Source organism: Elgaria multicarinata, chromosome 8, assembly GCF_023053635.1.
Source record: "Elgaria multicarinata webbii isolate HBS135686 ecotype San Diego chromosome 8, rElgMul1.1.pri, whole genome shotgun sequence".
Taxonomy (NCBI): Eukaryota; Metazoa; Chordata; class Lepidosauria; order Squamata; family Anguidae; genus Elgaria; species Elgaria multicarinata.
This window is the reverse complement of record NC_086178.1, coordinates 51276314-51299746: the sequence shown is the minus strand read 5'-3', so window position 1 is coordinate 51299746 and position 23433 is coordinate 51276314. Positions and strand designations below refer to the sequence as shown.

Genomic DNA, 23433 nt, shown 5'->3' with positions numbered 1-23433 from the left:
GAGGTGGGCAGGGGAGGAGGGAGGGAAGGCAGGCAGGCATGCAGCTGGCATTTCTGGGGGCATAAGGAAGTGAGCCAAGGATAAGCCAGTAATGCATATAAAATGGAATAAATCAATCAATAAACAAAGGAGGGGTGGAATTAAAAGCAGCAGTGTTGCTCAATAAACAACAAGAAGAACTTTTTTTAAAAGGCTATATCTGTCTTTTACCAGCAATAGGGGGACGTGCCCGGGGGAGGGGGAAGTAGCTGCCAGTTCAAGACACTGACAGCCACAGCTCTGAGAAGAAGTAAAACGCTCACTTCGACTCAGAACAGGCATTGCTCCACCACTGAAAAGTGACCATTCACTTCAACTCATGATAGGCATTGCTCCACCGTTTTACTCTCTTTGGAAGGCTCTAATGGCCTTCCAGTGCAGGAGAGAGTGGGGGCACGTCCACGATGAGATGCCCTAGGGGAGCTCATCCCCTTGCACCACATCGATTCAGTTGTTCCCCAAGGTTAGGGTGGGGAGCAGTGCTGTGTTTCTATCTCTTATTCTTGGCTTAGTATATGATTTCAGGTTGTGTTTGTGAATTTGGTGGGGCTACTGTGTTAAAAAACACGGGGAAAAGCCCGTTCAGATGAAGAAAGAGAAGTTTCCCAGAATCCCAAGTTACCTGTTTTGCCTATGCCCTCCTCCAACTTTGGGATCATCATGACCGGGAGCTGACTCTGCCCCTCAGCCCTTTGAAAAAGGTATTTTTCCCGCCGATTTTTAAAAAATGTCTAGCCCGCGACCCGTACGATGCAGAAAGTTGAGAGTGGTCTCAAAATGACCCCCATCCACGACTCTCTGTGCACAAGAATTTTCAGAACGATAGCTTAAAACCCCCCCCAGTTATCCCCGATTCTTTCCCTCAATGCAATCCTATGGGCGAAAAGCCGAAAACGCAGTTTGAGCCGCGCGGTTGACCCGATTTTCACAAAAATATAGCCCGCGACCCGTACGATGCAGAAAGTTGAGAGTGGTCTCAAAATGACCCCCATCCACGACTCTCTGTGCACAAGAATTTCCAGAACGATAGCTTAAACCCCCCCCCCAGTTATCCCCGATTCTTTCCCTCAATGCAATCCTATGGGCGAAAAGCCGAAAACGCAGTTTGAGCCGCGCGGTTGACCTGATTTTCACAAAAATATAGCCCGCGACCCAGACAACGCAGAAAGTTGAGAGTGGTCTCAAAATGACCCCCATCCACGACTCTCTGTGCACAAGAATTTCCAGAACGATAGCTTCAAAAACAACGTAGTTATGCGCGATTATTTGCCGCAATGCAATCCTATGGCGAAATGTTTTCAAGATGGCGACCGGAGCGCTCCGCCTGAACTCGGAGCTCCGAAAAATGGGCGCTTCTCTTCGCCTTGCTTCTAGGGGGTCCGCGGTCCGCTCCTACTCCGCCTCTGGGTAAGGCGGAGCAGGCCAATCCGCTACTGCTTCTACGCTCCTAATCGGAGCGGAGCACATCCCTACTAGAAACCACCCCCAAAGTAGAACATAGAAGCATGAAATCTCCCTATTCCTGCAATGTATGACCTAAACCAAGGATAGACTACATTTTTGGGCTGTGGGCACATTTTTTTTTAACCTTATATCAATTTTGCTGCGTGGTTTTATCCTGGTTGTGCTTTTTATATTGTATTTTGTATTTGTATTTTTAACTTGTTGGTTGTTTTATGATGGTTTTAATTTTTGTGAACCGCCCAGAGAGCTTCGGCTATTGGGCGGTATAAAAATGTAATAAATAAATAAATAAATTTGGCAATTTGAGAAACTGTCCTGGGCATCACCACAAAATGGCTGCCACTGGAGGTGTAGCAAAAGACAAGTATCTACCACAAAAGACTGGGTACAAGGCAGGGTTGGGGTCTGAGCTCCAACACATTAAACAACCCCTTTGAAACCACAGTTTTCAGCACCAGCAGAAACCTATTTCACAACAATCCCAGCTGCTGGTAAGAAAGTGTGTTAATTTTTTTTTTTAAAAAAAGTGGGAGGGGTAGTTGGGCTTGGTGGGCACAAAGGAAAGGATCTTGGAATGTCTTGGTGCCCATGGGCACCACACTGCCTACCCCCAACCTAAACAAATGGAGTCATCCCACCATAAACTCATGGAACACCTTCTCCTTAGCCCACAATGACACTGGAGTAGGGGAATGATATTTACCTGCTATTGAACTTTTCAGGATGTTTTTCCCTCATCATGTGGAATCTGTGTGCAATGGACGCATCCTGGAGGAAGAGAGAAAAGATGGGTAGGTGTGGGCAGGGGAACAGAGAATCAGATAACTGCTGAAGTCTCCCAGAGAGCCAAGACAGCTTTGCCAGAGTTCTAACTCAAACAGACGCCACTAACAAATGTTAAAAGCTGTGTTCATTGCATTGCTTTAGCCCTTAAATTGTACCCAATCTTTTCTAGATGATTTTATAAGTAATTTTTGAAGTTACTCTACTAAAGTAACCCATGCCAAAGTCAGACACATCTGATTAATGAAACATTGTGAGTTCTTGTTTTTCAGCATTTCTTACATGCTTTGCAGCTGTGTGTCTTAAGATGCAAGTCAAAAAAGGTGGCTAGCCATTAGACTGACGTTGTCATATCGTCTTTGTACCATGGTGGCTGTGAATCGGTGCTGCATTGGTTATATGATGCAGCCGTTGATTCGTAGCCACCGCACGGCAAATAGATGAAGTTGTCCTTTGATAAAGTCGGGGACTTACTCTAACTTTTTCCTCTGAATTGAAGCTACCATGGCTCTTCCGCCATCTGACCTCACTCCAGCGTTGAGCCAAGGGCATTCCTGGGTGGAAGGCGACTTCTGATTGGTCACTGGAAGTTGGACAGAGGAGGGCTTGGTGAGCCAAGTGGCCACTGGAAAGCCTATGGTGCCTCCTTCATTAGGATTACCTGCCGCCACCCTGCAGCAGCGAAAGCACAGGGTTTAGCAGCAGCACGGTGTCAAACTGACGCCGTGAAGGCAGGTCCTCAGAGGAAAAGAATCCATCTTGCCTATGTGTATTATTTACTGAAATCTACCTTGTATCCATAGAATATGGGAGGCAATAAACATAAACAGTGTTAAAAAAACAGCTTAGAAATCAATGAAAAGTGTGTCATCAGCACAGTCTTGTATGGGGATGGTTCTTCTCCACGTTGACAAACATGTTATCCACCACAACTGTCATGTGCTTAAATACAGGAATGCTGTATCTGAGCAAACATAAAGCTCAAGTAGTTTTTGAATAGCCACATAACGTAGACTGTGTGGTCACAAATAGTAATGCAACGACTTGTCTTGCTGCCCCTGGGTCCAGATAGCCTTAGGAATGTGCTTTACTCCATCCAGGGATTAGCAGGCAGTTCATCACCCACATCTTAGTGATGGGGTGCAGAGGTGTCACTAGGCAGGGACTTTGTGAGCCTGTGGCCTGATCTGTTTGTAATCCAAAACTTCCTGTCAGTGATATAGCTGCTGGCCCACATTTCTCACAGTCCAAAAATAAAGGCAGAGAAGATGGGAAGCAGCATGTGGCAGCCTAGACTCACAGAGGTGAAACGGCTTGTCATCGTCCTCAATGGTAGTATTTAAAGGCACCTTGTCAGCACTGAGATTCCATAGCACCACCCTAGCCCTGCTTATTTACATCTCTTGCCCTGCTAGTTGCACCCAGCAACTGATTATAATGCACAACAGATCTGTGATGAGAGAGCCAGGTTTCTAGAGCCGTTTCCCTGAAAAGAACAGCAAAGCATTAAAATTATTTCAAGCTATTTAATGCAATATTAAACATGGGGTACAGAATCCAAAAGGTCAGCGCATCAATTATAGCCATTTGTAAGGCACACTGCTTATGTCTGTAACACATTTATGACACTCATCAATCACTTATAAATGGAACCTTAATATAACATGAGAGCATTTTCAACAAATGTTTCAGTGGGTTTTTTAACCAGCTGTTTCTTCCACCATGTCAGGGCATTAAACTAGTCAGCTGTTGTGAGGGGCTTCTTAGCAACCCTACAACACAGGTTAAGTGAGATCTTTTATGGCCAACTTCTATCAGTGAGGTGGTATGCAAGCCATTACGTTACACAGAATTCTTAATTGGGCAGAATAGGAAGGTAGTTATAGGAAACGTAATGCTGCTGATACTATAGCAAGAAAACATATTCATTTGCCCAGACTCATACTTGCAATTGCAGTTAGCAAGTAACTTGCATCAGCCCATACCTGCAGGCTTAGCACCACCACAGTCTGCCTGTACTTCACAGGCATGGGGCACTAGGACAGGGAATGGGCTAAACCTAAATCACAATGGCCTGTTGCACTACATGAGAGCCCACGTTGGTAATTTAATGGTCTGTTTTAGGGTTAGGCGAGGGTTGTTTAACCCTCACATAACCCACACTTGTCAGGTTCACATGATACAACAACCCCCAAGTGGGGGCTGCATATGCAATCTGATGTTCTTGAGTGTTACAGCTTGTTGTGGGTTAAATAACCCATGATGAACCACAGCATGTTGTTGAAACCTGGTCAATGCCAGTTACTGATAAGCCAATGGTAATTCCATTTCTGATTCCTGCTGGTCAATATGGACTAGTAGGATCAGCATGGGACAAAGAGCTACAGTAAACGCTAAAGCAGGAATGGTATCTTTTAATCCCTGCAGCACAAAGACTGGGTTCGGAGGGCACACCATGGTTCATCATGGGTTATTTAACCCACAATGAGCTGTGGTGCCTGTGGGCGCCAGGTTGCACATGCAACCCCCACTTGGGGTTGTTGTGTTGTGCAAACCCAGTAAGTGTGGGCTATGTGAGGGTTAAACAAGACCTGAAACAGACCATGGATCATGTGAGGGTTGTTTAACTCTTGCATAACCCACACTTGCGGGCTTTGCCTGACACGCCACAGCAACCCCCAAGCAGGAACTGCATATTCAAAATGGCAGATGCACAGCCTGTTGTGTAGTGCAAAGAACCCCAACGTATTTCTCTGATGACAAACTTCCTGTTACACCTCCTTTCCACAAAGGTGTGAGCTCAGTATGCTGCAAACAAGTCCAACGCTAGTTATTTAATATTCACTAGCATTTGGCAATAGAACTATTGCAGGTTCTCTTAAGAGCACTTCCAGATGAGTCTCTTATTCTGCCTCATCCACAGACATTTACCAGGGGAATCTAGATTCCATTGTCTTCCTCTCTTAACCCTTCTGTGTTTTCCCACCACTTCTTCTGTTGTGTTCTTTACCACAGAAAATCCATTAAGGAAAAAAAGATGGAATGGCTGCACCATGCCTTCTGTCTGGAAACACCTTTTCCCTTAAAGCAGAATGGCTACTTTATAGAGGGAAAACAATGCCATCACTTCTGTGCAATGCCATGTTCCCCGCAATGTCAGTAAGCATATTTACCCTATACATAAAATCTGGTTCTTGCAAAGAACAACTGAGGGTAGACAACCCATGTTTAGGCTGTACCACTTTATACTGCCATTGAAAAAGTCATGATGGAGTGATCCTACACACACACGCCATTTGTAAAAGCAAGAAGACTGAACAGAATCCTTTCCCTGTTTTTATACGCAGCGATTTTGCTTTTTTGAATGAAGTCTGAAGTGGTACAGTCCAGAAATAGGCTTATCTCCTCAGCTGTAGTCTGTAAAAGGCAGGCCTTAGTGTGATGTCTGCCCTGGAAACAGCGGGGGCTGGTGGCTTCATTGTGACTGGGATGGTGAATCTGTTTTGCATCTTTGGTAGCTTCTTTAAGGTTCTAACTAGAGTGGATTCACTACCACACTGATATGGGAGCCACCAGCCTTCACTGCCTGGAGATCATATTTGCAATCTTCATCTCCTTCCTAGACATCTCTGTAGTAGATGCCTCAGAATGGAAGTCTAGTTATAATGCCGTTTCCCTCTTAGCCTGACTAAAGCTTTAAGTCCAGTGGCAGGATGGGAGCTCCTCTATGGCCCATGCCTATTTTCATACAGGAATTCTACATTGCTATATCCCTTATCCATCTCTGCTCCCGATCACTCTGCCCACAAGAATCTTCTGGAGATCAGCTGACCGAGTCACGTGAAGACTCCTGAAACTCAGCTGACCAACTGGCTAAGTCCCATGACTCTCCCGTAGGTTAGCTTGCGTCACAGTTCTCTGTAATGAGATGTGAGCTCAAAGTCCTTACTTTCAAGCACCGAATGGTGACAGAAAGCACAACATTTTCTAAAAGGTAACCTCAGCTTTCAGAGTAAGTAGTGACTGTAATTGCTTTCCCCCCCTCTTCTCAGAAAGAGAACTGTCTAAACGAAAAAATAATGATACTTACTGATGCAAAAGAGAGACTTCTTATATCACAAGTCTGTGACAAATTTCCATGGGGACGTAAGAACTATCACAAGCCCTGGAATCATCATCCCAAGAGCAAAGCAGACTTTTTAGCCTTGTTTTTGTAAATATGAGCATCCCCCTAGAAAGAAAACTGTTCCTGGCCTTACCACTGTGAGTTGGATGAGGGTGCTGCTTATGGCATGCCTCCGGCGTGTTCCCAGATGAGGCTTTTATCTAACCATTGTTCATCTCATTCATGGTATTTTATGGGTCTGCCACTTGCTTCCCTCCCATATTTTCCTACCACATCCTCCATCTTTTCCTTAAATCTGTTAAGGAAAAAATGATGGAATATCTGCCCAATGCCTTCTGATTGCTAGCATTAGGAGCCCTCCATCCGGAAGTACCCTGGTAAACATATTTTGCAAGAATCTGTGATGCTTAATTTTTTACAAAACCAGTTTGACCACAGGCAAAGAAATGAGTACGTACACTAAGTATAGGCTACCATTTGGGGCTGTGGGCATATTTGGCAATTTGAGAAACTGTCCTAGGCATCACCACAAAATGGCTACCATGGGAGGTGTGGCAAAGGAGAAGTAACCAGTCCAACAAACTGAGTACAAGGCAGGGATGGTGGCTGAGCTCCAACACACCAACAACTCCTTTGAACCCACAGTTTTCAGCACCAAGAGAAACCTATTTCACAGCAATCCCAGCTGCTGGTAAGAAAATGTGTTAATTAAAAAAATGTGGGAGGGGGCAGGGCACATTGATGGGCACCAAGAAAGGTGTCTTAGGGTGTCACGGTGCCCCACAAGAACCCCACTGCCTACCCTGATGTACACCATGGGCTAGAAAGTTTCTGTTGTACCATCTTCTGCTCTCTAAAAAAACACTGAATATCTCCAGTGTAACAACAGCATTACTGAGTGCAGTGGAGGAAATAAGGAGGGAGACCACAGGTGTAAGAATTGTATAGATAGCTTACCACTCCTATGGAGAAATAATTGTTGATGATGCTGTATGGGACTGGATCCCCGTTTTCCTCTTTGTCATTGGGGATAACCTCAATCTGCCATCGATCCAGCATGACCTCGGTACTGTGTTCAATGTCCTTCAGAACTTTTATTAAGTTGCCTCCTTCATAGCCTTGGGATTGGGGAAAGGGATGACATATGATGAAGAGCAGAATGTCAGTAGTCTCAGCAGTATGCACAGGCAGAAAAGAAGGGCATGTGGTGGAAATAAACCTGATAAAGGTTTGGGCCCAAAAACATTGGCAATGAATTGGACGCAGTATTAGTTGAGGTTGTATGTTGGATGGCACTGTTGGTTGCAAGGTGGATGTTACAAGATTTTGGCAAGTGTATGTTTTGAAAAGGCATGCTTCACAGTATGGGCAGATCAAGAGCTGTCAGTGATGGAGAGACTCCAGTGGTGCAGAGCACGGACAATGGCACGCAGCATTAGTGGCAGCTGACAGGTTTCAGTAGCACATGGGGCAGCTGGCAGGAGGGATCACTGGCAAGTCATGGTGTGAGGTCATGCTGAATGACCTTACAGTGTCAAGCTGATTCGAGAGACTTACCTCCTCCCCATCGGAGACAGCGGGCAAGGTCATTGCCTGTTCCCAGGGGCAGGATGGCCACAGGAGGGTGCTTTGCTAAGTTTATCTTATCTGCAAAAAAGAAGCAGTCATTAAAGAAGCACAAGCAGACTGCTGGATGTGACTTCCTTCTTTTTATCTATATTGTATTTCCAAAGTAACAACAAACCATAACAAATTTAAATACACCACATGTGAGTCAATTTCTTTACAGTCTTTCTGATCACTCAGGATCTCTATTTGGTACAAGCAAGATTATCCGATAAAGTTTTCACTGTCATTCTAATAGATCATGTCATAAAGTTCCTTGTGTCTTAAAAGGTTGTCGTCTATTCATCTCAGAATTAGCAAATTCAATAAATGGATATGATATTCCTTAAAAAGTTCCAATTTGTATTTGGACTCTTTGTACCTGAAGATGTTTAGTAAGTTTCTCCATTAGAGCAAGGTCCCAACTTTTCTGTTTCCATATGAGAAGACAAACTTCCTTTGCTGGTTTTCAGTTAGCAGCTATGATGACCAACCTGGCTGCTGTTCTGAAAAAAGTCAGGAACTCTTTGGAGTCCGTATAAAGAGACAGTAGTTCCAGTTTTGCAAATCATGCTCATGTTAACCCTATTTTTATATCATTTGCCACAGGATTGCTGACAGGGATAGTAAAAGCCCAGCAAATTGCCCAGGGCTTGAGGCAGAATTCCCTGCATTATATTTACTGGGTTACATGGTTAGAACAACCCAAAAATGAACAACCCAAACTAGGGAGTGTTCTGCTCATAAAGCAAACTGTTTAGAGGGTTTTATGTTAACTGTAGGCAGCTTAGGGCCAAACAAAGGCAAACGTAAACAAGTACTTTTACTTTTAAAGTAAAAGTGCAGTTTTTGAAGGCAGCAACATCGCTTCCCCTGCTACGTGCTTCATGAAAATCCCTCTTCTGACAGTGGGAGGAAATCTGCCACCGGCAACAAAGGGGGATTTACTCCCAATGCAAATAGCAGCAGCAGAGGAGGCATTTTCTTCTGAACCTCATCAGGGAAAGAAAGGGTTAAATTCTCCATCCTGTCTTGCTATGATCCTGGTAATTATCTGCCCTTGCTCCCCAGCTGATGCTATTAGAACATTTTAACAAAAACTCTGCATGTTTTTTATCGCACTGCTTTTCCTGCACACAGTAGGAAATGGCAGCACTTTTCACATCCAAAAAAAAAGAAAAAGAAAAAAAGGATTTACCAGGGTCTTATTTGTTGCAAAAAGAAGACCAGAAGGAGTGGGAAATGCATGGGAGGCAGACGTTGTCATCAAAAGGACCCATGAAAAGCCATGAGTGGCCAGTAACGAGCATGCGATAAAACACTCATTTGATGACACTCTAAGACATGCGTGCATGGAAAAGCACCAGTGGATTCCACCCATCTATTGAGTGCATGGACTTGGAAGAGTGACTTGATTTCTCCCCTTCTGTGGTTGGGAGCTATGGGAAGATGCCATTTCTAGATACCAGATAGCACCCTAAAAGGTTGCCAGATTGTATGATACAACGTGACATTTCAGAGTTTTAGATTTCTTTCTCAGAGTCTCTGGGAGGAGATAAATCTTATGTTGAGCAGCCAGAATCAAGGAGGGGGTAGCCAAGCTAGTTTCCATGGGGTCTGTCCTGATGCTTCTTTCCCATTCTAAAAAAAATGTAAGAAAATCGCTTTTACCCCCGGCTCAATATTTTTCTCTTTATTTCTGTGTGGAAAAGAGTAAATGAGAAGCTAACACTAAGACAGGCCATAAGAGATATATTGTTCTCAAGAAATAAGACACCAAAGACCACCATTGGGAAATGGTTGGCCCTCCAGATGTTGCTGGATTGCACCTACCATCAGCTCTAGCCAGCACAGTCAATGGTCAGGTATGATGGGACTTGAAATCCAATAACATCTAGAAGTTCACACATCCTCACCCCAGAGTCAGAGGGAGATGCAGGAGCTCTCTTTAAACAATCATCCTGAGCCTCTTCCCCTAGTTCCAACAAATACCAGACTTGGTTTCCTAGGCTTGACCCCTGAATCTCAGAAGATGTTGCTTGCAATGCAATCTATGCCATAACATTCAGAAGAGGAAAGAAACTGTACAATAGGGTTGCTGTCAAAGGTTTGACTAATTAATACCAATCGATATGTGAAACCTGGCCCATTGTGCTACAGTCCTCCTCTTTGGGCTCCTTGCCTCAGAGTCAACCAAGCTACACGCTTCCTCTTGTGTGCATTTGAGAAGCCCATTGTTTGTTCTGTCTCTACATTGATATTCTTTGCACTGATAGTGGGGCTGTTCACACAGCATGCTAACCTACATTCAGTGGTTGAGTGTGGGTTGTTTGTTTAATCGTGGGTTGTTTGATGAACTGTGGGTTAGTGTGTTGTCTGAACCTAGGGCATTTTCTGCAGCGTGGCTTGTTAAGAAAAGGAAGCCACGCTGCATGGTTAACAAGACCCCTTCCAAAAAAAACCACATGGCATGGTTAACAAGCTTCAAAATGTACATGTTTTTGTTCATAATTTTCATACAGGATAGAGCTGTGTGTGGGGAGATGGTGGTGGAAAACTCCAGCCTTAGCCCCTTTCTTTCTCTTAGGCAGCAATGACCCCAAGCATATCAGCTGCCCCACACTTCTAATGTAATTCAATTTATTCAGTGTCTCTTGATCCTAATTTACCTATGCAGTCCAAGATCCATCCAACCGTCCCATCCCCTCCACAAGCCAGAATTCGAAAGTCTGGGGCATCATGGAAAAAATTTAATCTAAGAAAAAGCAGAAGGCAAAGGAAGGAAAGCTGGTTAGAATGGGTCGCTCATCATAAATAAGAACATGTAGGCTGCTTTTCCAATTCTAGAAAAACACGCAAAAGTGGAAGTGAAAAAAGCCCCCACAGTTCTTAGGAATCTTCAATAATGGAACTTATGCTGATTCTCATGTTTACAATGGAATGATTAAGAACACAATGAAATCTAGTGAACAAGGAAAGCATGCAGGGCCCATTCCAGAGGAATGCCCATAAAGAAATACATTGCAAATATTTACTGTGAATGCAAAATCCAGTTTGCTGGAAAAATCTACATGGAGGAGAACAGATTTCTGCTTGCTCCTGCTCACGGAACTTTCTTGTAAAAACTTTGGGCACAGTCCAGCCAAAGTTAATTGCACCTACATCCCTCTGAAGGCAACACAACAGGGCTTAGTTGCAAATCAATGTTGTTGGGTTGTATTATTTGTTTTCTGGTGTAACATCCACCTGTCTTCCTCCACATGTCTATAGATACCCAAGAGCCCAAAGGTTGATTTCAGTAAGACAGACATGGTAAAGATCATAAATTCCAGCACTGGCTACATACATACTTTTAAGAGCTGGCAGCAGGCTGAATTTCTCAGTCTAAAAGGCATGTTAATAAGCCTCTGTAGAGAGGGAGGTGGAAAAGGAAATTGGAGAGAGAAAGCAGGAGGAGGAGGAGGACGATGACGAAGAGAAGAGGAGAGGAGAATAGCAAAGAGGAAGCATGGAGGAGGATGGGCATGGTCTATATGTTGAGCAATGAGTTTCAATACCCAGGAGTGGGTCCCCCTCGGTCCAGGTTGTAAACTTGTCTGGGGTTGAGTAGATAATGGAATTTCCGATGAACCCTAAAGTGAGTAAGAAAAACAAGAAGTGATGGCCCCTAAAAATGAGAGCCGAGGCAGAGGATTTCTCTTTCTCAGGGTCAGTGGCTCCCCGCTCCCCCCCCCACCTTGACCATGGCAACTCCATAAGCATAGCAAATGCTGTTTGCCAGGAACAGAAACCATGTATTTGATTGCCACAACCAGTCTTCCAGATGTGAGGGAATTCTTCTGACCTCCCCAAGAGCATTTAGTGCAGTGGCATGGTGATTTGTTCTATGGAAGGTCCTAGTAGCATATCTGGGTTACCCAGCAACCCGAGGGTCAAATGCCGTTTGGTCCTGTGTAGCTGTTTTTTCTTTCCCAACTAGCTAGCTTGGGGCAGTGGTGGTGGTTGAGCCAGAGTGGAAACATGGCATGGGAGGAGGAGGGTTTTAACACCTTGTTCTTGGTGCAGTCCTGATCAGAGATAATCCCGCCCCTCACATCTGCCATTCACAATGGGAGGAAAGCTCCCATAGGCCCCAATGGTAGTTTCCCTCCTATCACGGATTGCTGGCACCAACACCGCTCCCCATTCTAGTCAGGACCACACCAAGAACAAAAGGTTAAAACCTTCCGCCCACACCATTTCAGTGTAGGCACTTCATACAGCTACAAAAGACCAAATGACAGGACAAACATCACAAATATTTTGGCCCCAGAGATGCTTTGGGATGAATGTTCACTGCATTATAGCACCTGTGCCTTCCTCCTTGTCCTGAGCTCCCTCCTGCGATGTATGCTTCCTAAGTACTTTGAGCTACAGCCATTCTTACCAAGCAAAGGAATGGCAATGACCCAGACGCTTGCCAATAGGCATTGGTGACAGACTCACAACCACATGTTACACTGGCGTGGGCTTTAAGAACTGTATTTTCCAAGCAATACAGTATTGCAGTTTTGAGTACAGGGGAAAATATGGTAGTTCTGCTACAGGAGCACATCCTCGAGGGAAGATGCTTAGACTACCTACAATGATCAGCAATAGCACATTTACGGCACCAAAATCTGTATCTTGGGAAGGTACAATTTTTCTATAGGAACAAGGGGAAACATACCTTTCTCCTTGCCTCCCTCCACTCTTGGGGTTCACAAACACCAACAGTGGATGTGTTCCAGGCTTAGGGGTAATCTGCAGAGCAAATTGGAAATCAAACAAGGAACCTCCTTGTACAGAGTACAAAACATCATTCATGCAGAATGGGGGGAAATGAGTCATGCGGCACTGTGGCAGAGGAAGTAAGGCAAGCAACGGGCAAAGTGTTGGGTCAGTAGACTCTAGTGCCATGGAGGAAGGCTGGGAACCACAATCTGTGCACCTATTATAGCTCCGGCTATTGGGCAGTATAGAAATGTAATAAATAAATAAATAAATAAATAAATCCACACCCATTCTGCATATTGCCTTGCAGCATACTGGCCACAGAGGCTGTGCGCCGCACACTGTATATTAGCTATATCCTTTGACTCAGTAATGCCTGTGCATGTCCTCTTGCACTCTTCCTAATATATGCCTAGACAAGAAAACTCTTTAAATGACATGGCAGACATTACTGAGACAATGAGCTTTATCACACCAGCGTTATACTGTGCAATCACTGTGAATTGCGTGCAAAGGACTCCGAAGTTTTCCAGCTTATAATCTGCTTTTATTGTGAAGTACTCCCATGCATCCTGCTTTAATTGCGCTTCTTAACCAAAGGAAGTGCAATATTTGCTACTAGTTTTCAAGTGTATCATTTGTTGTTTTCCGAGCGGCCGCTGGGGAGCAGGAGCAGGATTTGAAGAAAAATTAAACAAATGCTTACATCTGCGTAAGCTTTAAAGATAAAGACATCAAAATTGGCACAGTAATAGATATTAAGGAGAGCTTTAAGCATACCAAATTTGAATTGGATTGGGTCATCCACTGATTTTTTAATGATTTTTTTACATTTCCCTCCTTAAACTCATTTCCTGGTATGCAAAGGATCTAGCCGCCTGGTAGCAACAACAACAACAACAGCGACAGCTTAGAGCTGTAGGGGATAATTCGAGGGAAACAGGTACGTAGGATGAAGCTCAATATTAGCCCAGCAAAACATCTGCAAGCATCACTTCTGTGACATAACCATCTTTTTAAAAAGGAAAGGGGAGAGCAGTAAGGCAACGGAAATGGTTGGACAGGGATGTGGCCCTCCAGATGTTGTTGGACTGAAATTTCCATCATTCCCTCACTATTGGCTATGCTGGCTAGGGCTGATGGGAGCTGCAGTCCAATAACATCTGGAGGGCCACACATTCCCCATCACTGCTGTAGGAGAATTCATTCTAGCGTTAACCTGTTAACCAGGATGCCCACTTCAGTCAACCGAAGTTTATCCCAGGACTGGCTTCCTGGGGAGAGTAGTAAACATTGCCGTCTTTTTCCTCATATGTCTTTCTCCACAACTCGCCTGCAATTCAGGGATGATGAACAAAATGCATTCCCAAAGTGTGCACACAATCAGGCATATGTGTGAGAGAAAAGCAGCTCTGAGCCGCCTACCTGCAGCCCATGTCCGTCTACAGTGGTGGTGCTGAATCTGAAGGTCAGGTTTGTTTCATCTGGGGTGGTGCTGGATGGTGATTCACTGTCTGATCTTCTTGGGTGGGATTGCCTATCCTTTGGAACAGGGAAAATGCATCAAGACTTAGAAGTATGGACGAAAGCCAGAAAATAGGAAGGAAATGCTGACAATATAAGCCAAAGGAAAATGATGGATTCCTAACTGCAATGATTAACAATCCTATGCATGTTTAGATAGCAAAAAGTACTACAACCCCCAGTATTCCCCAGCCAATAGGTCTAAACACATAGGTCTGTGCTCTTTCTTGCTACTTTTTCACCATGCTTTGTGCTGGCACCACGGTCTTCTAACTAGGGCCTAACATTTTTTGAAGAAGATGCTTTCAGTCTTCCAGGCTCTCCTTGCCACTATCGCTGCAGTTGCATTGATCATGAATTCTGGATATTGAATAACCTCGGGTAAATATAGAAGGTACAGGAAAGCTGGAAGGCAAGACAAGTGCCTATACTTTCTAACAACTAAAGGCTAGGTGGGGAATGCTGGGAGTGGTAGGGCTTTCTTCTGTCTAAACATGCATAGGATTGCACCCTAAAAGACCATGAAACACCAGGGGTACTTCCAGATGGAGGGCTCCTACAGCCATCAGTCCAAAGGCAATGTACAGCCCTTCTGACTTTCTTCTTAACTTTTCTTTTTCCTGGTAAGAAAATTATGGAAGAAGCAGTGGGAAAACATGGAAGGGTTATAAATGGAAGACATCATTATCTGGACCCCCCTAAAATTCCATTAATGATGCAGGGTAACTGCAACATAAAAGCCCTGCTTGGAAGTACCCCAAGAGTTAATAAGATATAAAACATTTGAACTAAAATGCTGTCTATGAAACAACACAGAATACACATAGATAGATAAACCCTCAGTAATACATCTCATTGCATGAACTTCACTGAATGATACTGAAGCCCCAAATCAATCACTCCAAAACTGGCTTGAAGTTGTGTACACCATGATGGCTCCATAGTTCAATACTTGACTCGCTTGCCAAGTTGACCCTCTTCCAAGATTTACATTAACTACCAAGTCCTGCCATCTCCACAGCTGAGAAAACTCTTATGCTTGCACTCTTTTTGAAAAAGGAACTTCTGCATCATGAGTTTAACACACTAGTGCAGTATCTGTGGTGTTTTAAAGCCACCTGAAAATGAATCCAAAATATTTATATTAAAAACAAATTGTGGTTGTAAATCCCTGGTGTGTGTGTGTGTGTAATATCTGAGTCTGTGCTGAAGGAGTTGAACAATCAAAGTTAGCATCAAAGACAGGAGTCCCTGCTCTAACTTGGCTATTTCCTTGGATGCAATTTTAATTTTAAAAATAAATAAATTATTCTTTAAAAATGCATCCAGTGAGCATGCAAGTCAATAGAGCATGAGGCTTCTGCATGCAATTAAGTGCTTGGTTTGGCCTGGAAGGAGGCCTGTGAGGGCAATTTAAATCCATTTCTGGCCTAGAATTATAACAGTGGATGATGTTGCCAAGCTGCTGTAACCTACTTGCTCTCAGTGCAGTCCTCCAACATAAAACAGGGGTATAACAGTGAACTACACTGCAGGGTTGTTGTATAGAACTCCTTCAGTCCACCTGCAATTTGAGGATTAAAGCAATAGATAAAACCATTATAAGCTACTCTCTTCACTTCAAGCAAGGGCTGGTCTTGACAAAGGATTTGCCCTGGGGTGGATTCGGAGTGGCAGAAGGTCATCTACATGACGCAGACGCCATTGCGAAGACATCCAGGGGAAAACGCCCAAAGCTCCACTTAAAAAAAGTCAGTCACTTACCCTGACTTTTTCCTTTCAGCAAGGTGCAGATGCGCATTTTCATCCCGTCCATCACCTTGCTTCAGAGCTGCTTTCAAGGCGTGTCTGAGCAGATGCGGAACCCTGATTGGTTGTCATCTGCCCAGACAGGGGGAAGGGGGCGGGCCAGGGAGCTGAATGGCTGCTGCTCTCCTCCCACACAGGGAGAAGCCAAGTAAGAGTTTAAAAAAAAGAATTGAAGGAGGATTCCAGGAAGCGCAGGCCTCTTCCAAAACAAACAAAAAGAAAGGTTTTTTTTGGGGGGGGGGGTGGAAGTTGGATGGGCACATTGGTACCCAATCCAGCTACATTATAATCTTGGATTTCTCCATTGATTTCTATGGGGAATTTCTCAATTGCGTTTGTGAGGACATTTAAATATAGCTTCTTGGTTTGAATCAGGAAATGACCTATCCAGACAATGGTTCTTTCTACACTTTCTATATATCTATGTGTCTCTGTCCTCCTGTTCCAGCCATTCCATTGTATTCCACCTTCCCACCCAGTTGCCAGCTCCCCCAGTCCCCCATCACTCACTCAACATTCTGTGCCAACGAATTCTGTGAACCTCGGGGTTACCCAGAGTCTACCAATACCTCTCTCCTGTGAGTGCGTGATGCAGTTTTGGCTACATAAGCATGAGCATGGGAAATCTCAAATTAGTATTAGTATATATATGATTAACCTTTCATTGAACAATGAAGGGTTAATCATATATCTATACCTATATTAATGCTTTTTTTAAAAAAAAAGCAACCTGAGATGTGGCTCCAAAAGTGGAGGAATAATAATACTCTTTTCTATAGTATTATTATTATTATTATTTATTTATATAGCACCATTAATGTACATGGTGCTGTACAGAGTAAAACAATAAATAGCAAGACCCTGCCGCATAGGCTTACATTCTAATAAAGCCTAAGGTAGTATACAAATGATTATCTGGAACAACCAGAGTGATTTCCCCTTATAGCAAGCATCATTCCAGCATCGGTCATTTGAAAGCCTTATACATGTAATGAAGGAGTGGAGAGGTGCAGTAGAGGGATGTGAAATTGATTAGCCCCTACTGCAGATAGTTTCTCATCCAGTCAATTTCACTCCTTAGGGAAACACCAGCTCTCTAATAACAAGCAGACAATGCATTCTCTAGAGGTGCTGTAGGAAACAGCCTTGGTTTGAAGTTACCGAAGTCAGTTTCGGTAGGTTTGAAATAAGAACGTGTGTTTTTGAGAGAGTATCATCTAGTTGTCATGAGCAGTGAGGCAGCAAACACCAGTTATGAACTCAATTTCATAGGAGCCATTTACCAGAACCACTGGGCAGATGTGGGAAGGCAGTAAGATGTGGTCCTTGAGCTGCCCACCATCACACTCAGGTTTCACATGAGAGGCACATTTGTTGTGAAGCTGGAAGAGGAGAGAAAGAGGTGTGTGAGTATGTGCTACTCTCCCTCCACAAGATTTACCATCTTCTAAGTTTAGTTTACAATTTACATACTCCCCTCTGTCATGGACAGGAAAAATCAGCAGCAGCCTGCAAGGCATATTTCATAGAATCATAGAATAGCAGAGTTGGAAGAGGCCTACAAAACCATCGAGTCCAACCACCTGTTCAATGCAGGAATCCACCCTAAAGCATCCCTGACCTAGCAGAGAATGGCCTCCTCCGTTGGTCAAGTGGCTTTTAGTGTTCCTATCCCAGAAAAGCAATGGCTTCCCTTTGAGTGTGTGTGTGTGTGTTAATTCCTTGTCATGCTAGTCCCCATCATTGTTAAGGAAAAGCTAAGGCAGCTTCCATCAACTTGGTCCCTTACAGCAGCGTTTCTCAACCGGGGGCCATATGTCCCCCTGGGCCCCCCCAGGGTATTCCAAGGGGGCCACAGGTGAAAATTGCGTAAATGGGGGGCCACAGCATGAGACTAGGGGGCCACAGAGGGAAGTGAGAAGTGAAGAAAACAGAGAAGTTACTGAGAAAAGAAAACAGAAAACAGAGAAGCGAAGAAAATAGAAAACAGAGAAGTGACTGTGCTTCTCAGTGGATGGATTGCCACGCACACCCTTTTTACAATATCTAAAAAGTTTCCACAGTTTTAGGATAAAGCAAAATTGTTTTTCATGGCATTTCCTACTTCATATTTGGTAGAATCAGGTTTCAGTCATGTGAATTATTTACTCAGGCTAACGTGGAATCGCCTTAACATAATGGACAGAGGTGATCTTCGGTTATCCTTCACAGCAATAGAACCGGATATAAAAAAGCTTGTTTCTGGTCATCAAGCACAAGGATCACATTGATCGAGAAATACTTAAAGTATAATTTTTTATGTAATTGTATTTTGTATAAATTATAAAAATTATAAATAAAACATGTTCTATTTACAAACAAAACATTTAAATAGCTACCTTTCTACTGGTAGGACAGGGGGGCCACAGGAAGGAAACAAGGTCGGAAGGGGACCACGGTCAGAAAAAGGTTGAGAAACACTGCCTTACAGTTGTCCTGGACTACAATTCCCATAATCCCCCATTCTCCAACACATGGGGTGGGGACACCAGGTTGAGGAAGCCTGGCCGAAAGGTGCTTCACTAGAAGAATGAAACTCCCCTGGCATCAAAACAAAGTCAGTTGTTCAGCTTTGTACTTTTAGAAGAGCACAAGAATTAAGTTCCAATGTGCAGGGGCTCCAGAAGAACTTGGGCACATGGGATGCTACTTCTGTGTCTCCCAACATAACCATGCGAACATCACATGGCCCAGAGTGGTCGAAGGGCACATGGCCCTATAAAGTGCCTGGATTTGAGACTGCTGTTTTGGGACTGTATGTAAGAACAGAAAAACGTGAAAACAAAACTGAAATAAACAAACCCTGTTCTCACAAACATCTATCCTCCCTGCTACTAATATCTGCAGCCCTGACAAACCCTCTCTTCCTGTGCTTGGAGCATGCAGTACCAACTGACACATCTACCCACACAGAGCCAGGATGAAATGTCTCCAGGAACCATGGAACAAGATGTCCCACATGCCTCATCTTCATGCCATAATGGGGCTCATGGAAGATTAGTTGTTGTGATTCCAATAGTGGTGATGTGTCACATCATCAGATCCTGGATGAGCTTCTTGAGGAAGCCAGTCTTGTCATTGAGGTCTTCTGAAGATCACATAATGTATATTTTCTCTCATAAAGATTTCCCCTATATTTGTCAGAGTGAACGCCATAAAACAGTTGATGGATAAAGGTGTGACTTCCATAAATGCCCTTTGTGTTTGATCCTGTGGCTTGATTAAGCAGGCAACAAAGTCCAGTCATGTTCCAGGGCTTCTCACAAGCATTCTGTGTTATGCTTATTTTCATGATCAGGAGATGAAACAAGGAATGCAACAATATTCTTTATTTCTTATTTATTAACAGGCATGTGATGAGTATTACCAACACAGAACAGAACTGGCCTGCTAACACATGGGTGTCCATTGCTGGGAAATCTGGCCCTTTTAGACTTCTGCAGTGCAGCCTACTTGGCTTGCTTTTGCGAGCCAAGCTATGTGGTTTCCCCGAGTTCTGGGGACTCGTTGAACAATTTTTGGGGAGTCTCAGCCATAATTTCCACAACTTGCACATGTAATCTGTGCAAATCTTTTTGCACAAAAAAATAATAATTTACGGAAATCCTGCCAGCTGGCAGAATGGAGTCTAGGGGACCAAGTCGATGAAAGGCCATTGAGCTCCATCCCCCAACTGGATTCTTCCAACATCCCTACATATGAGGTGACTTGCCTTGAACAGGTAGCCTTCCAGTATCTTTTGGTAAAAATAACACCACACTCTCTTCACGTACTCACTGTGATTTGGCACCATGCACAATGCAGTCCGGTAATGCCCTGGTAGCATTTGATGCTTTTATGGCATCGGTCACACTTGGCCGGGGAGTTCCCCTCAATCCACGTGTGCTGCATAACCTAAAAATGCATGAGACAAGATAATCCATGCTGGAAAAGAAATTCATATGCTAAATGGTACTCCCAGGCAAAAAGACGAAGAAACAATCCTGAGCGTGCATCAGAATCAAATTCATTCAAATGTTTCAAGATATTCTTTGATGTTTGGGATGAATGAAGGATTGGGCAAGTTTCTGTTTCTACTTTGTCTTGACCTGTCATCTCTGATTCAGTGCAGCTCTTGGTCCTTGTTGCAATGTTAGCTAATGTTTTTCGATCCATCCCTTACCATCTGAATACCAACCCAGCTAGAGTTCTAACACAGGCTTCAATTTACCTAAGATACCAAAATGAAACTAATGATACCCAGCCTGCAAACAGATGTTTTTATCCATAATCTGGGGGTTCTGGAACAGAGGAGTCCCAAGAAGGCAGGTGTTTTGTGCCAGAGATTGGCGATAGGGTGCTTTGCTGTTGGGCATCTGCTTGTATAACTCCTGTGCAGATGTGATCACACTTCTGTGCAACTTGCGTCCAGAAAGCTGATCCCTCTCTTTACAGTTTGGCATTTATGCACTATACCAGAAGCATGGCAACCCAGTGAAGTGATTGCCTACAAAGGTACCTTTTTAGTGCTGTTAATAATGCTACTAGCCTGTTCTGCACTACAGGCAGGCTGGGACAAATGGAAGATTATCAGTGAGTGAATGCATGCACTACTTATTCATAAAAGCCTCACTTACATTTGTATTTCTCTTGGATTTCACGTAAGTGCTGATGCAGGGGACAATTTCTTTGGATACGCATCTTTCATGGACTGTGTATTTACAAACTGTAAAGGAAAAGGAGAGAGGCAGCAGCTCTACATCCACCCATCCCCATTTGAGGTAAACAGTTTCTAGTTATTTGGCAGGACTGACTGGTTAACCCTAGATTCCACGTACCTGTTTGAGATTTTATTTACTTATTTATTTATTACATTTTTATACCGCCCAATAGCTGAACCTCTCTGGGTGGTTCACAATAACATATTGTGACATATATAATTAAAATATATTTCCCAGATAGGTGATCTACTATCTTAATCTATGGCATAGGACTCAGCTTGGGCCTAGAAATACTTTAAATAAATGAAAATAAATAAATTGGAGTGTTCAGCCGATGGGTTCAAAATGCAGCTGAGTTATATAGACTCACTGGGTAGCCTTGCCTTTGTCACCTTCCATTCTCAGTCTCCCATCAGCAAAAAAAATATTGAAGGTTGGGTGCCTACAAGCTACAATCTTATTCACACTTAACACAGTATGTCCTATTAAACTCAGTGGGGTTTACTTCTGAGTGGATAAGTAAAAGATCACACTATAAACCTCTTTTAAAAGCCTGAAATGTCTACAAGGTACTCAACACCATAATGCCGGGGTAGGCAAACCCAGTGTCCTCCAGGTATTTTGGTCTACAGCTCCCATAATCCATTACTATTGGCCATGCTGTCTGGGGCTTATTGGAATTTTAGTCCAAAATTTTGTGAACCGCCCAGAGAGCTTCGGCTATTGGGTGGTATAAAAATGTAGTAAATAAATAAATAAATAAATAAATAAATAAATAAATAAATAAATAGTCTAAACTATCTGGAGAGCAGCAGGCTGCCTATCCCTGTCATAATGTGTGAAGTATACGGAGTGAACCAGAAGAGGTGATACTCAGACGCTATATGAAAATAAAAACCATGCTTGTCTAGAACTACAGGAAAAATATTTGCATTTAAAATAAAAAGTAATGGTCCACAATCACTGTCCATTACAGGGGGGACCTGATGTCTCAGGGAACACTGCCTCCCCAATGGACCTCCCTAAAGTTTAAAATTAGGGATGAACGAATCTGTTTTTTTTCTATTCCCCCTCTCCAAGTACAACTTGTTCCATCTCGTTTCCACATCAGTTTCCAACTTTTAAAAAAATGCATGAAAATTTGCATGAAAATTTGTGTGCATTTTGGTGTGCATTTTCACGTGTGCAACATTTAATATGTATTTTATATTCAATTTCCTCTGTGTCTGTATGCAGTTTCCCTAATTTTTGGTTCGGGAACCATGTCACAAAAATTGGGAGATGAGCAAAAACTGAAGGGTAATTGTGTTCTGGTTCACACACTAGTTTAAGAAGTACAAATTAGGTCAGCTTGTATTAAAATGTGAATGAAACGAATTTCACCCCATCCCTACCAATGAAGCCTGGCTTCATTCCACCTGAATGGCAGCTGGACTTCCTGGGTTACTGCCCCATAGTTTTGAAACTCTCTGTTATGTGTTGGTTCATTTAACTCTTTCTTCTATGCCATTCTGAAAGCAGGTAAGGCCAATTCTATTTCAATCTACATTTTGGAAGATTCTCCTTCCTATGTGCTTTTACAATTTGCATTTTATATTAATTGTTGGCCTGTGGTTTTAAAATGTTTCATTTATTTCATTGTTTTTATATCACTTTGGAAGCAGCTGCTGAAAAGCAGTATAGAAACCCTGTCAATAATAAGGTGGACACAAAGTTTGGACTTTAAACACACAACTCTGGTTTTATTATGAAGAATTATTCTAATGCCCCAATTCTAGACAAACATACTTATGAATCTGTCACATGGATTTCACTGGAAGCTGTGTCCAAATGAGGCTGCTTAACTGCAGCCAGTCTCACATTTTGAGTCTCCAGAAGACTTCTAATGGTTGATCATTGAGTAACAGTGCAGTAAATTGAGCTACTGAGTAAAAGTTCTTAAAATCTGAACATCTTTGGCTCCAGCCATCAAGAAAATGTTGAGAATGCCTGCAGTGCATAGCAGCAGCCATGGGGATGGGGGGCTTTGGGAGCACAAGATGATTGACTTTGTCACTATTAGGCTGATTTGAACTCCAGGAAAGGATATCACTTGCTTTTTCTTTTTAAAAGAAACTGTGTAAAGTATTGTGGTTCATTTGTACCATCACTTCTGAAAACTAAGGAAATATGAAGAGCTGGGCTTGATCAAACCAAAGGCAGTCTTTCCCAACCCAGACATGCCGTCCAGATGTGTTACAGTACAAGTCACATCACTCGCAGTCAGCATTGCCATCTGCAGGGCACCAAGTTGCGGAAGGCATATCTGGAGGGTACCAGGCTAGAGAAAGCGATCCTATCTGGTCCAGCATTCTGTTTCCACAATGGCCAACCAGATACCTATAGCCTACAGAAGGACATGGGAGCAACAGCACTCTCCCACTCGTGTTTCCCAGCAAGTAGTATTGAGAGGCATATTGGCTCTGATATTGGAGGCAAAATAGAGCCACGATGACTAGGTTCCATTGATAGACCTCTATGAAACAGCTAAAAAGGGCCTAAACTTACCAGAATGAGGAACCTACTAGAAGTAAATAAGAATCATAGAATCAT

General features: G+C 43.3%; 1 protein-coding gene across 1 annotated transcript in view; it reads right to left on the bottom strand.

Moving 5' to 3' along the window:
* DGKG (diacylglycerol kinase gamma) overlaps positions 1–23433 on the bottom strand; it is a 134742-nt gene that overhangs the window by 45735 nt on the left and 65574 nt on the right. Inside the window, exons 13-22 of the mRNA XM_063132328.1 lie at positions 20758–20846; positions 19919–20035; positions 17386–17484; positions 14195–14311; positions 12726–12799; positions 11575–11649; positions 10687–10772; positions 7970–8059; positions 7370–7530; positions 2207–2271 (exon numbers count right to left, since the gene is read on the bottom strand). Of these exons, the coding sequence (XP_062988398.1) occupies positions 2207–2271; positions 7370–7530; positions 7970–8059; positions 10687–10772; positions 11575–11649; positions 12726–12799; positions 14195–14311; positions 17386–17484; positions 19919–20035; positions 20758–20846 (973 nt within the window). The remainder of the gene's footprint in view (positions 1–2206; positions 2272–7369; positions 7531–7969; positions 8060–10686; positions 10773–11574; positions 11650–12725; positions 12800–14194; positions 14312–17385; positions 17485–19918; positions 20036–20757; positions 20847–23433) is intronic.